The sequence below is a fragment of the Tupaia chinensis genome, unplaced genomic scaffold (assembly GCF_000334495.1).
Source record: "Tupaia chinensis unplaced genomic scaffold, TupChi_1.0 Scaffold143647_1, whole genome shotgun sequence".
NCBI lineage: Eukaryota > Metazoa > Chordata > Mammalia > Scandentia > Tupaiidae > Tupaia > Tupaia belangeri.
In genome coordinates this window covers 514,508-530,389 of record NW_006203496.1, presented here as the reverse complement: position 1 = coordinate 530,389, position 15,882 = coordinate 514,508, and the positions used below count along the sequence as shown (strand labels likewise).

At 50.2% G+C, this 15,882-nt stretch overlaps 1 protein-coding gene across 1 annotated transcript in view; it reads right to left on the bottom strand.

The window, feature by feature from the left end:
• JARID2 (jumonji and AT-rich interaction domain containing 2) overlaps nucleotides 1-15,882 on the bottom strand; it is a 268,700-nt gene that overhangs the window by 27,147 nt on the left and 225,671 nt on the right. Inside the window, exon 6 of the mRNA XM_027766735.1 lies at nucleotides 19-174. Within this exon, the coding sequence (XP_027622536.1) occupies nucleotides 19-174 (156 nt within the window). The remainder of the gene's footprint in view (nucleotides 1-18; nucleotides 175-15,882) is intronic.

The window sequence follows — 15,882 nt, the reverse complement described above, 5'->3', positions numbered from 1 at the left end:
CTTGGGCCGGGGGGCTGGTGGAGGGGGCCGCTGCGGGGGGCGTCGTGGAGGCCTGCTCCCTTCGGCCGTCAGCCCGGGGCTCGCTGTGCTTCTCCTTCGCGGGAGTGGCCTCTTTGCTTTTGTGTTTTGGAACAGGCTCTTTCTCCCGTGTGGACCTGCTGGAACCGTTGAAAACTGGAACGGGAGGAGAAGGAGGGTGTGGTGAGTAAGCTAGGCAGTGGGCACCCCCCACGGCCTCCACTGCCCACAGCGGGGACAGTGACGGGGACTGTCCTCAAAGACACCAGCCCCACCAGGCACAGAGCGCGGGCAATCCGACACTCGGGTCGTAACCACGGAGCGTAAGCACACTCGGAGAACTCCTCCTCTGACTGAAAGATGGGAGAATCTACTCTTGAAAAGCTCCCTCCAGGCAGCCTGGCCACACGGCGGTTAAGTGCCACCAATGTCAGCTGACCCTACAGGCCCACTGCCATCTGTCCTGACCCGGTAGAACACACTGCATGTGCACGTGTGCCGCCAAACCCCGACAGGACGCGACGTGGAGGAGGTGTCATAGCATGGGCAGGAACCACCGGCCGGGGCTCCCCCAACCTCTCTCTCCTGCACAAATCCAGTACTTGAACGTTTGAAAAAAAAAATCCTACAAAGAAAGCCCACCGTCCCATTCACATCCTAAGAACAAGAGAAATTAAACTACAGAAAATAACCAATAACCACACACCCAGCAGAAGGCCACCATGAGTGTAAACTCAGAGATGGGAGAACCTCTGGGCTGGAAGTTAAGGGCTCTGGGGAAGAAGGATGCTGGAGGTCGCAGGCCAGGGACAACGGTATTCCCCTCACCTTATGGTGACAACAGAGAGGAAAGGGGGCTTCCAGTCAGACTCGCACCCTAGTGCCAATCCCGAGTCCCATGAGGGTGGGAGCTGAGCACCGTCAGAAGCTCCCCGAGCCAGGTGAACTCTGCCCAAGTCTCGCAGTGCTTCCAGCCTTGCACCCTCAAGTGACACCCCGGGGCAGGGCACTTTCAGATGGAGATGCTGAGCGCTGTCATTAAACACACCAGGTCAAGCTGCTTCCTGTGCCCACGGAGTCCTTATCCCCCACCCCCAGCTAGAAGTGCCCATTCCCCGTGCACACACAGACCCTGCCACCTGGGTGAGCCCTCCAAGCAGGGGAAGCAATGCACGAGGGGTCAGCACCTGGCAAGCCTGCCCTCGCTGCGTGGCGGGTTTCCTCTGCCCTGCCGGCTCCCACAGACAGGGGCCCAGGCAGCACCCATGCGGGGAATCGCGCCCTGAGCATCTGCATCTCTGGAACCCACTGCTCCCCTGCCCTCACCCGTCTCAGCCGGGCCCATTTCTTCAGGGCAGGAAGAAAAACACGCTGTTCTTGGCCTGCTCTAGACAGAACTGCCGGGAGAAGCTCCTGTGAACTCTTAGCTGTCACTTAACATTGCTGTCACAGGGAGCCTTCAAAGTCACTGTGTGTATGCCGTCTGTCACCTGAGCGACTCTGGAGGAGGGATCCCACTGAAGCGTGCAGAATTCCCAGGCACGGGACCAGCAGTTGGCATAATGGGTATGTCACTGGACTCCCATGTAGCAGACCGCGGTTCGAGTCCTGGACCCAGTGGCTTAAACTCACACTGGGCACATGTGCATGTGTGCCCAAGAGCCCAGGAGGAGAATGGAGGAGAAGGGATTGCAGCATGGCCATCCACCTTGCGGGGGAGGCGGCTGATTTCTCACTTTCTGTCTCTCTGTCTTTCTGGAAAATGCACGAGCCCTTTAGCAAAAATCTCTCCAAAAAAAAAAAAAAAAACAAAAGGAAAGAAAAGAAAATTCCCAGGCAAAATTCACTACCTGACCAGTCGGCCAGTTTTGAGTCGAAATCACTCTCCCTGTCAGCTTGATGAGCAGAATCAAATTGCCCTTCCCCCACCAGCTCCCAGGCCACAGAGAAACTAGCACTTCTCTGTCCCTACTGAGAGCCCCTGGCCAGCCTCTTAGCTATGAACCGGCTCCTTCAACACCCGCTCTTGCCTTCCTTTACAAGAGTCCTTTAAATTATATTTATGCTTGCAAATAGTGCAAATATTTCCTGTTTTCCTTATCTATGCCTCTGCCTTCTCATCTATGCTGGTGTTAAATCTGTTAACCAATTCTTTTTAAGAGAGAGATTTTTGCTATAGGAAACATGCTCTCACAGGCTATGAACCGGCTCCTTCAACACCCGCTCTTGCCTTCCTTTACAAGAGTCCTTTAAATTATATTTATGCTTGCAAATAGTGCAAATATTTCCTGTTTTCCTTATCTATGCCTCTGCCTTCTCATCTATGCTGGTGTTAAATCTGTTAACCAATTCTTTTTAAGAGAGAGATTTTTGCTATAGGAAGCATGCTCTCACAAAAGAGACTGACAGAATGAGAAATCACCCCAGGAAAAAAGGCCATGCTGCATTTCCTTCTCCATTCTCCTCGCAGGACTTGGGGCATGCACACACATGCACTTGGCATGTTGCAAGCTGCTGGGTCCAGGACTCAAACCGCGGTCCACCCTATGGGAGTCCAGTGCCTTAACAACTACGCCCACCTGCTGTCCGCTGTTAACCACATTTTAAGTTTCTTTGCTTTCCTGCTCACACAGTCCTTTCCTCCCAGTTTTATTCAAGAGTAATTGACAGATAAGATCTGCACATTATTTACCGTGTATGACGGGGTTTGAAATAGGCATACATTCCGAAAAGATTAAATCTAGCCCAGTAACATATCCGCCATTTTGGGGGACTATTTAAAATCTAAGCAATTTTTAAATGCTAAGTATACAGGCTAGGTTATTCATCGACCTGCAGAGCCTGCTCCTCCTGGCTGATAAACGCTGGACCCCTTTTTCCGACATCTCTTCACATGCCCTCGTGTTTTCAAGGAGAAAGTCCTCAGAATTTCATGCTAATTGTTTTCTGAGTCAATGGCATGCATTCCATTCTTCAGCCCACTTGCTGCAACTTCGTATATGGGATTACATTTTCTGTATCGGGACTGAAAGTAACCCCCGGTGTCCAAATTCCTCCCAGCTCCTCCAGTGACACATATTCAAACCAGAGTCCCAACGGTGAAATAAAGACCATGTCGGGTCAAAACACGGGATCGGATCCCAGGCTGCGTGGGCTTCTCCAGGCCGAGCGTCCATGGCTGGCATGCATCCTAAGTGTAAGGAACTACCCGTTGTCAGAAGCCATCCATCAGACCCCGGCTGGCATATCTGTGCTTGCCCTCAAGACAAATTAAACGCAACATCCGGAAGAAGTCAGACTTCACTGTGATTAAAAATCAAGCCAAGGAACATGAATCCAGGCAATTCTTGACCGTTCACCAATTTTCTAAAGCAGTGAACACAACCCCTTTACGAGAAACAGCACAGGAAGTAGTTGGGGACTTTTAACCTCCAGTGTGGCCTACTTAGGATTTCTGTTCACTAAGACGTGCTCCGTGGCTCAGTCTGATACTGACAAGTGCCAGTTCTCGAATTATTTCTTTCCTCGGCTATTAAAAAAAAAAAAAATTCTGTGAGTCCTTCCCCCTTCTTAACTGTGTCCTGCGGGTCACTTCCCAGCCCTGCACCTGGGAGAGTTACTCACGCCTAGGTTTTAGGACACACACTAGTTACAGAACACACAGCATTCTGGGGTACTAACAGGGGCTCGGGAGGCCCCCAATTTTTGGGAGATGTCACTGTGCCACGTTTAAAGGGGCCTCACAGATTACTACATAAACACTGAAAATCATACGCACAGCTTCCTTTGGCTTGACATTGGCATGTACTCAGACCGGGAGCCCTCAGAGCAGACCAAGGACGCCCCTCATAGCAGACCAGGGACTCTTGAGGAACCTAGAACCCTTATCAGGAAATCCCCAGGGGCCAACGCTATTTCCATAATAAGACGGAGACCTCAGCCGGGCCCTGGCTGATGTTCCCACAGGCTGTATCAACAACGAGGGGGATGGCCATCAGGGAAATGTGATCAAAACCAGGGATATACCATTCACATCCCAAAGATGGCTATCCGAAAACACAGATGAGGCCGAGCGTTGGCAAGGAGGTGGAGAAACCGGGACTCTCACTGTTGGTCAGAACCTAAAATGGTGCCACCACGTTGGCAACCAGGCTAGAAGATCGCAAAAGGGAAACTTAAGAGTTGCTACAGGGGGGCCGGCAGGTGCCAGGGTGGTTACGGTGATTGGACGCCCACATGGCTGGCTGACTGTGGTTCGATTCCTGGATCTGGCAGCTTACTTTCTCACTTTCCTTCTCTCTCTCTGTCTCTCTCTGGTCAACATCATAAAAAATAAAATAATGACAATGAATGAAATTAAATAAAAATAATTCTTTCAAAAAAAAAAAAAAGTTGCCACAGGAACCAGCAATTCCATCCCTCGGTGTGTGTACAAGAGAGACAAACACTCCCGCCACGTGAAGACTTGTGCACCCGTGTCCACAGCAGAATTATAAACGACCAGTACGATTAGGGGCTGAGGGACAGAGCCATGGGTCCACCGGCTGGTGTGAGGTAACAATGTGAGCCACAGTCACATAATGGCACGGCACCCGGACACAAAAGGAGTCGAGTGTGACCGAGGCGAAACCAGGGGAGACGCCAGGGAGCTGCAGGAACGTCGGATGGGCAAACGTACCGAGGCAGAAGGTGGATGGGTGAGGTTTGGGGATATGGAGGAGCGAGGGCTAAAGGGTATCAAGATTCAGAGGCGGAGGGGCAGTTCCTGGAAACGTTCTCAGTTGGGAGGCAGTGGAGGTTTCGGGGAGTACACTAAAACCTGTCAAGTCAAGCAAAATGAATGGAAACTATGTGTGCAACCTATTTGGAGAAACACTGGGTGAGGGCCAGCCGGTGGCTCGGTGGTTAAGGTGACTGGATCCCACAGGGATGACTGTGCGGTTCAAGGCCAGGACCTGGCACCTTGAAAAACATGTAGGCTGTGACTATGTGTGTGTGTGTGTCCATCCAAAATCCTGACGGAAAGGATTTTCTTCACCCGCCAGACAGAGACAGAAAGCGAGAAATCACCCCCCAGTGGGGATGGCCATGCCACAATCCCTTCTCCTCCATTCTCCTCTCGGGATCTTAGGCACGCACGCACATGTGCCTGGCGTGAGTTTAAAACACCAGGTCCGGGACTCAAACCGTGGTCAACTACATAGGACTCCAGCAACATAGCCATTACGGCATCTGCTGGTCCTAATTTTAAAATTATTTTATTTAACTTTATTTATTTATTTTAATTTTGACCAGAGAGGGACAGAGAAGGAGAGAGAGATAAATTAAGTGAAAAAGCAAGCAAGCCACTACATCCAGGACTTGAACGATAGTCAGCCACGTGGGAGTCCAACAACCTTGCCTGTCGGCCCTAAAATTATTAATATTTTAAATCTTGGCCCTGGGGTATTCCTTGCTTGCCCTTCTTTTATAATTGGCAGGGGGTGTGTGTACTCGCCAGAGAGGGAGTGAGAGCGAGAGAGAGAGGTGACTCCCAGGGGAACAGTCACGCCGGTAATTCCCTCTACTCCACGGATTTGGGGCATGCAGCATACATCCAGTGCGGCCATGCTTCGATGGCAGGTGGTCACCTGGGCTCCAGTGTTCAATCTCCAGCCTCCACCGCCCGCTACCGGACCAGACCCTTGTGCTTTGTGGGTAAAGTCCTTCTGCCGCATGGAGAGCGCGTGTGACTGCTAGCTGCTTTATTCGTGGAGAGCCACTCTTATTCGAAAGGACTGACTCTAGAAAACATGAGACTACTATGTGACAACCATTTTACCAAAAAAGAAAGAATGACGTGGGGAGTGATTTCTCGCTTTCTGTCTGTCTCTTTCTGGCAAGGGCACGCACCCCATAGCAAAAACCTCTCCCCTACCCCCCCCAAATAGAATCAATCGAATTGATTGATTGATTGATTGGTTGGTTGATTTGCCCAGAGACAGAGAAAGGGAAGGCGAGGAAGCAAGCTGCCAGGTCTGGAATCAAACCAAGGGAGGCCATGTGGGAGTCCAGTGCCTTAACCACCTCGCCACCTGCTGGCCCTGGAGGACTCAGTTTCAACACCACCGATGACCTACTTGTCGGGAAAATGCTCCGGAGAAGTGAGGCCTGAGGAAACAGACTCCATTTCTGGACGGAGATTACCAGAAGGGGCCACAGGACAGGGCGGTCATGTGGCACCGACATCGCAAACCAAACCAGCTGCCTAAGCCGTCATCGACCCACGCTGCGAAAGAACATGTTAGTAAAATATCTGGAAAGGGAAAAAGTTTTCCAATGCGCAAAAATTTTAAACAGATTCAAATTAGCCGTGATGTGCCCACAAAGACACGTTTTCCAATGAATCCACTTTCTGTAACGATCTTGCTACTTCATAGAGGCAATCTACCCACACGACAAACATCGCCAGAAAGTCACATCGCGTGGTCAAATGGGAAGAAAGGCAGGAGGGGGGGCCGGGCACGGACCATGGCGCCAGAGACAAGGCATATTTTGTATTCAACAGCTCATTAATTTTAAGTGTCGTGGGAACCTGCCAGTTTTACCCCTTCAAGTAATTATCTTTTGTCTTAATTTGTAAGATTCTCAATAAAGGGAGAGAAGGGGAAAGGCGAAAAATACACTCTCACAGGGGAAGACTAAACCCTGTGAACACAGAGACAGAAAGACAGAAAGGCGCGATGTATAGAAGTCCTCCACACAGCACCCAATTAAAAGGAATAATTGGACTCGTTTCTGGAAAGAGGGGAAAAAACCCATTCATCACAGTAAACCATATTAGGAAATTGTATTGTACTCAGAAACAAACGGCTGAACGGTAATGAACAGAGGCAAATATATTGATTTGTATACACATACTCTCAAAGTTAAATGGTCTAGAGACAAGTGTTTTCACAGCACGGCAAGCAAAATCTTTAAATCCAAAGGCTGGTATTTTGATGTGGGGTCACTTCATTCTTGAAAAGGTAAGAGTGATGGGGAAGGGGGAAGAAAAAAAACCAGGCGAGAGAAGTTACCTTAGAAACAGCAGCCTGCACCCCTCTGCAAAGGCGGAAAAGTTACACTTTCCAAGGAGGAATTCACATTTCTGGCTCCAGGAGGTGTGTGCCACACAAGCTCCCCTAAAAGGTCTAATTCTCACAGCTTCCTGGGTGAGACCCTTAGGGTAGCCTATAAGAAGCTGATCCTGAGGGCTGTAAAACCCTCACTGCACGTGCATGCGTGTGAACACACACGTACACACACACACACACTCTTATTTTGAGTTTCCAGCTTCCCCAACACACCTGTGCTTCAATTCCATATTCTCCAGAACCAGCCGCCTCCTCCTAGCTGCCCTCCAGGACTCACTGAAGCGTACACTGCAGTATGAGTTCATCAGAGAAAGGATCGACCCAAAGGTAGTAAGAGGACTATACATATTTTTCTTGCCTTTCTTTCTCGCTCTCTCTCGTTCTCTCTATTTATTTGTATGTTTGTTTACTGGAGAGGTTTTGCTATAGGGTGCGTGCACTCGCCAGAAAGACAGAGAGATAGAAAGCGAGAAATCACCCCCAGGGACATGGCCACACCACAATCCCTTCTCCATTCTCATCTTAGATCTTGGGCACGCACGCGCATGTGCCCAGTGTGAGTTTAAGCCACCGGGTCCAGGACTCAAACCGCGGTCGACTACATGGGAGTCCAGTGACATAGCCATTAAGACAACTGCTGGTCCCTCTCTTTCTCTTTTTGAAAAGGCTTTTGCCAGAGGGCATATGTGCTCCCTGGAGATAGAGAGAGGAAAATTGAGCAATCACTCCCCAAGGGGATGGCCACACTGTAACCCCTTCTCCTCCACTCTCCTCCTGGGATTTTGGGCACGCACATATGCCCTGTGTGATTTAAAGCTGCTAGATCCGGGATTCAGACTGTGGTTGGCCATGAGGGAGTCCGACGCCTTCACTACTACAATCGCCTGCTAGCTCCAAGAGGCCTCATTTTGAAAAGCCAATTCCCTTTTTAAAAGATTGATTGATTGATTTAAATCTGCTATAAGGTACCTGCAATTCCTTTTAAATAGAGCTGACAAAGCCATCAACATATTCCTGCCTGCCCCGGAGGTTGCCCGCTAGCCCCCTATCTTGGTAATCAGTGGTGTGAATAAAGGCAGAGTATGGGGGGGGGTGGGGGGGGGAGGCCTAGCCTGGTGTGCTTTTTAGTAGTTAAGTCCCGGACCCGGTGGCTTAAATTCACGCCAGGCGCGTGCCTGTGTGCCCAAGATCCCGAGAGGAGAATGGAGAAGGGATTGCCGCGTGGCCATGCCCCCGGGGGGTGATTTCTCACTCTCACTGTTTCTCTGTCTCTCTCTGTATTTCTGCAGAGCACATGCGCCCTATCGCAAAAACCTCTCTCAAAAAAAAAAAAAAAAAAGAGGAGACTAACTTGGCACCTGACCAAAGGTACATGATGTGCTGGGGTCGCTCAGTGTAGCTCTGAAGCGCTAAACCACTCCCCCTCGAAAAACAAATATAGATAAGAATCATTACAAGCCCCTGACCAGAAATGTCTGCTGGGGGACGGGGGAGGGCTGACATCTCACCCTCAATTCCCTGCCTATCCCAGCCAGCTGACGCACCCTAAAGCAAAAACATACAAAACAAGCAAAAACAAACAAGAAACCAAAACAAACAAAAACACCCCAACTACACAGAGACCATCTCCCGAAGCTTGAGCCCAAAACGAATGTCATGGGGGTGGGGTGGGGGGACTTACCACTCTGTGAAGAAGAAATGTGTTACAGAAGGAAAAAGAGATCTCCAGCAAGTTTCTGACCTCAAGCCAGATATTTAAATGTCCGTTTCCTGTCATTTCAGAGCGTCCCGACTCGGGCAAGACACAGCCTCCATCAATTGGCCGGCATTAAGTCCTTGTTACTGTACAAAGCGGCACTTGCTCCCGGGAGCCAGTTCAACTTGGAGTCACTATTGTCTCAAAACAATGGAATGTCTGCCAACCTGTGCCAACAGTTGAAAAGGATTTGAAAGCAGCGTGTGTGAGTGCTGTAACCCGGTTTGCCCTGGACCAAAACAGCCCCCGCTGACTTAGCTCCAACGTCTGCAAGTGAAACCAGGAGAGGCCGAGGGGACCCAGGATAGCGGAGGAGAAACCAATTATTATAACCTCACACTGGAGTGTGGACCAGGATCGCAGAAGACCAGCCCGCAGAAGCCGGTGAAATCTCTCTGAACAAATCTGTAAACAGCGTTCTAAAAGCTCACAGGCACTTTATTCCTTTTACACAGAACTTAAATTCCCGAAGTTACAGAGGATCTGTTTTTTAAAATTAAGATTTGCTTGCCCAGGTCCCAGGACCGGAGAACGGGAATACATTACAAGTAACGGCATGGAATACTCCTCATTCCAATATGGCTCTTACACATGTTCCTGATAAGTCCCCATACTGAAGTTTCAAAGGCCACAAGACCTTTATGAGAACATAAAGGTCAGGACAAGAGAAAGACCATAAATCAGAATAAATGTGTTTTTTGTCACTGAAAAATAGTTTCTCAGGCCAAGCGAGCTGGAGTCGAGGGAGGACTGATAACCTGCTGCGCACAGGCCCGCGGTCTGCGTGCACATCAGCGGGTCCTGAGGCGTCTGCACTCTCCGACATGCCTCTGGGGGGGCCGAGGGAGCGACATGGGAGCAGGTGGCATTTGCGGAACTCCAGGACGAGGCTCATGCTCCATGGCTTTGTCACAGGGCTGCGGGTTAGACTCAGGAGGAGCCAGCTAACGCAATACTTCTTCTAGAACAAGTGCCTTCGCAGCTTTTGCATTTCAGAAGTCCTTACTGTATTAAAACACAATGAAATCTAAAAGAACACGTGCTGAAATAAGCCATTGAAACGCTGGCCCACCTCTGCCTGGAACAAGAACAAACACGCTAGGAGAGGGAAAGCTTAAAAAGGTATGTGTGGGGACCAGCAGTTGACATAATGGCTATGTCACTGGACTCCCACGTAGTCGACCACAGTTCAAGTCCCAGACCCGGTAGCTTAAACTCACGCCAGGCATGTGTGCATGCATGCCCAAGATCCCGTTAGGAGAATGGAGGAGAAGGGATTGTGGTGTGGCCATCCCTCCGGGAGGTGCTTTCTTGCTTTCTTTTCTGTCTCTCTGGCAAGCACATGTGCCCTATAGCAAAAAGCTCTCGAAAGAAAGAAGGAAGGAAGGAAGGAAGGAAGGAAGGAAGGAAGGAAGGAAGGAAGGAAGGAAGGAAGGAGAAATCAGAGAGAGAGAGAGAGAGAGAAAGAAAGAAAGAAAGAAAGAAAGAAAGAAAGAAAGAAAGAAAGAAAGAAAGAAATCAGAGAGAGAGAGAGAGAGAGAGAGAGAAAGAAAGAAAAGAAAATGTGTGTGTGCTTTACTCCAGAATGAACGCTGTTTACACAATCTATGTAATTTATAGAGCTGGTAAACTGCAGCATATGCATATTCACAGAGAAATATGAAATTATTAAATAGAGTGCTGCACTGTAATAAAGGCGAATTTTCAAGGTTCTTCAAATGCATACTTTGGATTAGCTGTTCTGTCAATCACAGGAACCCATCACTCCCCCCTCCCCCACTGGGTAACAAATAGTTTGGAAAATTCTACACACACGCTCTGGAAACAGCAGAACGAAGCCGAGTGATGGAAGAGCCCCCATAGGACATGCCAGATGTTGCTGAAATGACTCCGGAGCAGTCTGGCGGACACCTCCGTGACCCCACCCACAGCGTGTACGAAATGAACACAGGCCAGCCAATTCTTACAACAAAACGTATACAGACCCTGGAAAATCAAATCCACTCCGTGCCATGTGCTCAGAACCACAGGGGAATGGCAGTTCTGGAGGGTCAGTAACAGGAACAGAAGCTGCTGCCCACCTTTTCTGAGAGCTCGCCCAGTACCAGGGCGGTGTACTCGATGTCTGCCACCTCACCCCATCCCAGTAGACTTTGGGTTTACACCTGTAATGACCTCGCTTAGCACACCTCTTAAAGTATTCAGTGCCGGGACCAGCAGGTGGCAACCTGGTTAAGAGGCTGGACACTCCCACATGGCCAACCATAGTTTGAGTCCCAGACCTGGTGGCTTTCTCTCTCTCTCTCTCTCTCTCTCTGGTCAAATTAAAATGAATGAATGAATACATAAAAATAAATAATCCTTTAAATAAACAAAGTATACCATGCCATGGATCGATGACACACAGTGGTGCCACCATCGTGACAACATGAAGTATAAAATGTGTCCTCATTACTCCAAAAAGAATTACTCCATTACTCCAATTCCAGTAACTCCCCATCATTCGGTCTCCCCTAATCCTAAAGGCTTTTTGTGTCTGCTGGAAATAAAATCTTACAAAAGGGGAAACGAAGGCTTACAGAGTCTAAATAACTGGCCCTTTGTTGCCGGGTCAGGGGACCCAGAGCCGAAGCTTCTCTTCACCACCAGGTGCACCTCCTGGTCAGCTGTCAGGGAAACGGGTGTAAGAGGCGGGGCTCAAACACCCCACACTGCACCGCGTTGACCCTGGCCAGGCTCCCGTATGTGTGAGAATACCTCAGGGCCTACCAGGGGAACAGATACTTACGGACAATGAGAACCAACTGGCGATCAGATGACTACACTGAAGGAACGCCCTAGAAAACAACCATCGCCCAGCAGTGGCATGGTGTCTAAGGTGCTGGACATTCAACGGTTCAAGTCCTAGACCTGGTGGCTTGCTTTCTAACTTTCCCCCTCTGTCTCTGGTCAAATTAAAATAAATGAATGAATAAAATAAAATAAAACAATTCTTTAAAAAAAAGAAAGAAAACTTCCATCGCATTTAAAGAGCCCACAGGACAGCTCTGATGAGGTGACCCTCAGCCGCAAGTGGCCTCTTAGCCCTCATCATGTGCCAGGCCTTAGGGATAGAGGAACGTTCCGGAATTATCTTACTCGTCCTGGGCTCCCTGACCTTTTGAATCACGTTATTGACAAGAGCCGATACTGTGCTTCCCATCAGCCAAGCTGTGCGCGGTATGGATTACTCGTTCAGTGCCTACAAACCTGTGAACAAAACCACCTCTGGTCTCTCTTTTTCTGCTTTCTCCAAAGTTTTATTTAAGAGGCCAGCAGCTGGCGTGGCGGTCCAGGCTCTGCATTCCCACATGGCCGACCACGTTTCAGGAGTCAGGTTATCATGTGAGTGCCTACCTGAAATCCCAGGTGGAGAAAGGGCAGGGGGCTGCGGCATGGCCACGACCCCTGGGGGGTGATTTCTCACTCCCCCCTCTGGTGAATGCATGTGCCCAATGGCAAAAATCTAAGACGAGAAGCACAGTTCTACTTCTCTGCTCCATGAGAGACAGAGAGACACACACACAGCATCCCTACAGGGTTCCAGCACCATACTCCACCCCCTGCTTCAGCCAGCTCCAGCTTTCGAGCTCAAGAGCTGCAACATGTTCAGCGGACCTAGGGACGTCTCCGGACTGGAACACGAAACTTTCTACAAGGGTCGGCCTCTCAGAGAGCCGTGTGACCACCATGCCACCGCTCAGCCCTTATGATTTCCTCACTCAGAAACCTGAACACAGATGGGACCAGCGGTTAGCATAATGGCCATGTCACTGGACTCCCACATAGTCGACCGCGGTTCGTGTCCCGGACCCGGTGGCTTAAAACTCACACCAGGCGCATGTGTGTGCGTGCCCAAGATCCCGAGAGGAGAATGGAGGAGAAGGGATTGCAGCGTGGCCATCCCCCCTGGGGGGTGATTTCTCGCTTTCTGTCTCTCTGTCTCTCTCTGTCTGGTGAGTGCACGCGCCCTATAGCAAAAACCTCTCCAAAAAAAGAAAAAAAGGAAAAGAAACCTGAACACAGAAAGCTTGCGTCCCGTTGACAGCCATTGGTGGCGTGGGGCCTGAATCACACTGAAGCCATGTGTCAAGTGGCCTCTAACACACACCATTCCGAATGGAAGGGCGGGGGTGGAGGTGGGAGAGGATTGAATGTTTATCATTTTATATTCTGACTCTGCATGTACTACTGCTCTGAAAAAATAATCTCTTGGTCCATATTCTAATTTTCTGGAACATTCACTGGCCTCGGGGCGGGAGGGGGTGGGATTGCCAGGGGTGAAAAAGAGGTGAGGATGATATCCCATGAAAATGTCAATTAGAGAAAGCAGCATCTGTCAGTTACGAGGCGTCTCCTCCTTGGGCCTGGCTCTGGGGAGCCCCTGGCCCTGCTGCACGTACCCCTCCTTCCCCCGCTGCAGACAAAGACAGGCTCAAAGCCCTTCGGAGGCGACCACAGAGCAGAAGTGCGGTAAACTCATCCAAATGATTGCTTTTTGGCCCTAACACAACATGCCCCCGGTGTGAATCCAAAAGCAATTAAATCATTCCAGCTGGGAGTCCAACGACATGTTGTTTAAAAGGTCTTCTGAGGAATACCCCTCTTCAGGAAGAGATGCAGACAGAAAGAACAATGGTCGCTCCTATTCCTTCCCATTTTCCTCACTGAAAACAGGCACTGGATGAAGATAGGAAGGAGGCTGATTTGCAATGGACTCTCCCTAAGTTCACAACAAAAGCACTCACCAGGACGACAGCCCTGGGCGGCCAAAGCCAAAGCCAAAGCCATTCAGAACTAGTTTATAAACCCCTGCGCCCGCCTCCCTTCCCAGCTGCATAAGAGAAGGCAGCACAGCAGCTACAAACTCAGAGACATCCCAAATATCAACCTGCAACAGCCTTTTCCAAACAGGGTCAGGGTCATCTGATAGTCTGAGATGACATTGGAAACTCCTACCCTGCAGTGGCAACCTGGGCTTAGCAGCTCGGCTGACGATGCCTGAGTCGCTTCAGGTTTTGTGATTTAATAAACCCCTTCCCGTCTGCATACTCAGTGGATTACGAATGAGAACGTTAGAGGCCTGGGCGATGTTTGCAAACCTGCACAGCTGCCTGAGGACACCAGGCTCTGGCAGGGCACTCCTGCAACAACATGGGGAGGAGAGAGCGTCACAGAGAGGTCCAATCAGACAGACTGCAGAAGGACAGGGATGGTGTCAAAGGCTGCAGGTGCGTGCTCCCCGGGAAGTGAGGCCAGGCAGCCCTGCTCCAGGTCTCCGGGGCTACTCCCCAGCTACTTGGGGAAGACTGAGAAAAAGCAAGCACCACAATGTGGGTTCTAGTTTCTTCGAATGACCACAGCTGACATAAACAAGCCTGCTCTCCTGAGCAAGCAGCTTGATCAGCATCCTGGGCATCACCTGCCCAGTAAGGGAATACTCGTGTCCCACACAATGTACCTGCCTATTAATTGCCACACATTTCAGTGGGGACAGTCCCTCTGGGGAGGGTGTTCCCGACAGGTCTCAGCACTGCCAGTTATGCAAGGTAGGAAGAGCACCAGTTTGACCAGGAAGGAGGAGGAGCTCATGAAAAAGCAGCAGGCTCTCCCCTCTCGAGAGAGCCAACTGCTCTGAAGCTGCTGAAACACCCAATCACGTACCCTCATCCAGTATTTCCTGTTAGAATGGCTTTTTTTTTAAAAGAGATTTTTAGTATAGGGGATGTGTGCTTGTTGGAGTGAGAGAAAGACAGACGGACAGACAGACAGAAAGCAAAAAATCACTCCCTGGGCGAATGGTCATCCCTTCTCCTCCATTCTCCTCTCGAGGCCTCGGGCACACAGGGACGTACGCACACACTCCTGGTGTGAGTTTTAAGCTGCCAGGTCCAGGACTTCAACAGCAGTCTGCGATGTGGGAGTCCAGCAACGTGACCATTACGCCATCGGCTGGTCCAAGAACACCTATTTTAATAACTGCACCTTTTTCACCCGAATGAAAAACAAAGGGAACTTGAGATCCGCTTTCATAGTTTATTTCTTTGGAAAATCACGGAGTAAAACCGAGGCCCAGGAAGGGATGGAAACATCCTGATTTTACTCGCAAACCACTTTCCCTCTGTGCAAGCAGAGAGTGTCCCGTAACCTAAGGCGAGGCTCCAACAGCACTACGGAGGAGCTGTGGCGTCGAGGCAGGAGACACGCCTGGAGCAGGACAGAGAGCATCGGGGCTTCCTGAGGTCACAGGGTCACACCATGGGCCCCTAAACCATTCTGGGAGTACACGGGTAGCCGCCCACACCCACCCCACTGCAGACATCAGGGTCTCAGGAGCTGATCAAGCCTGGAGCTCTGCAGGTGCCCTCAGAAAAGAGGCTGGCAATGCTATGGACCTGAAAAAGGCCTGCTCCAGCCACAAGACGGGGGAGATTATGCACCAGGAGCAACAGAACGGCCAAGCACACGCCCAGGCCCTGGGCGAGCCTTGACCTGCATCCCTACCTACCCCACCTGCCAAGGAGGAATGCACCGGCCCGGCACTGCGGCATCAGTCTGGGTTCTTCTGCACCCCAAGGAGTGCGGTCTACTGCAAGTGAGGCCCGCACAAAATTACAGCTTTCAACCTGGTGTCGACCGCATTTAAACCAATATCCCCTACACAACGGAAGGGCACCCCAGATGAACTCTGCTCTAAACGGGCAATAAAATGGACCTCAGTTATGATGTGAAACTTTAACCGGAAGTTACCGGATAAATTACCAGATAGGAATTGAGGCCAACATCCGATCCTGTACTTGTTAAACATGCGATCAGGGCTTTAAGGGACCCCCAGCATGAACACTTGCAAGATCTGTGAGCAAAGCACTAGCGTCCCGGAGTTCACTGCTGACACAGTGAAACGTGCTTTCATTTTCCTATAAGTGATGCCGATGCGAAAAGTGAGGAGTCTGA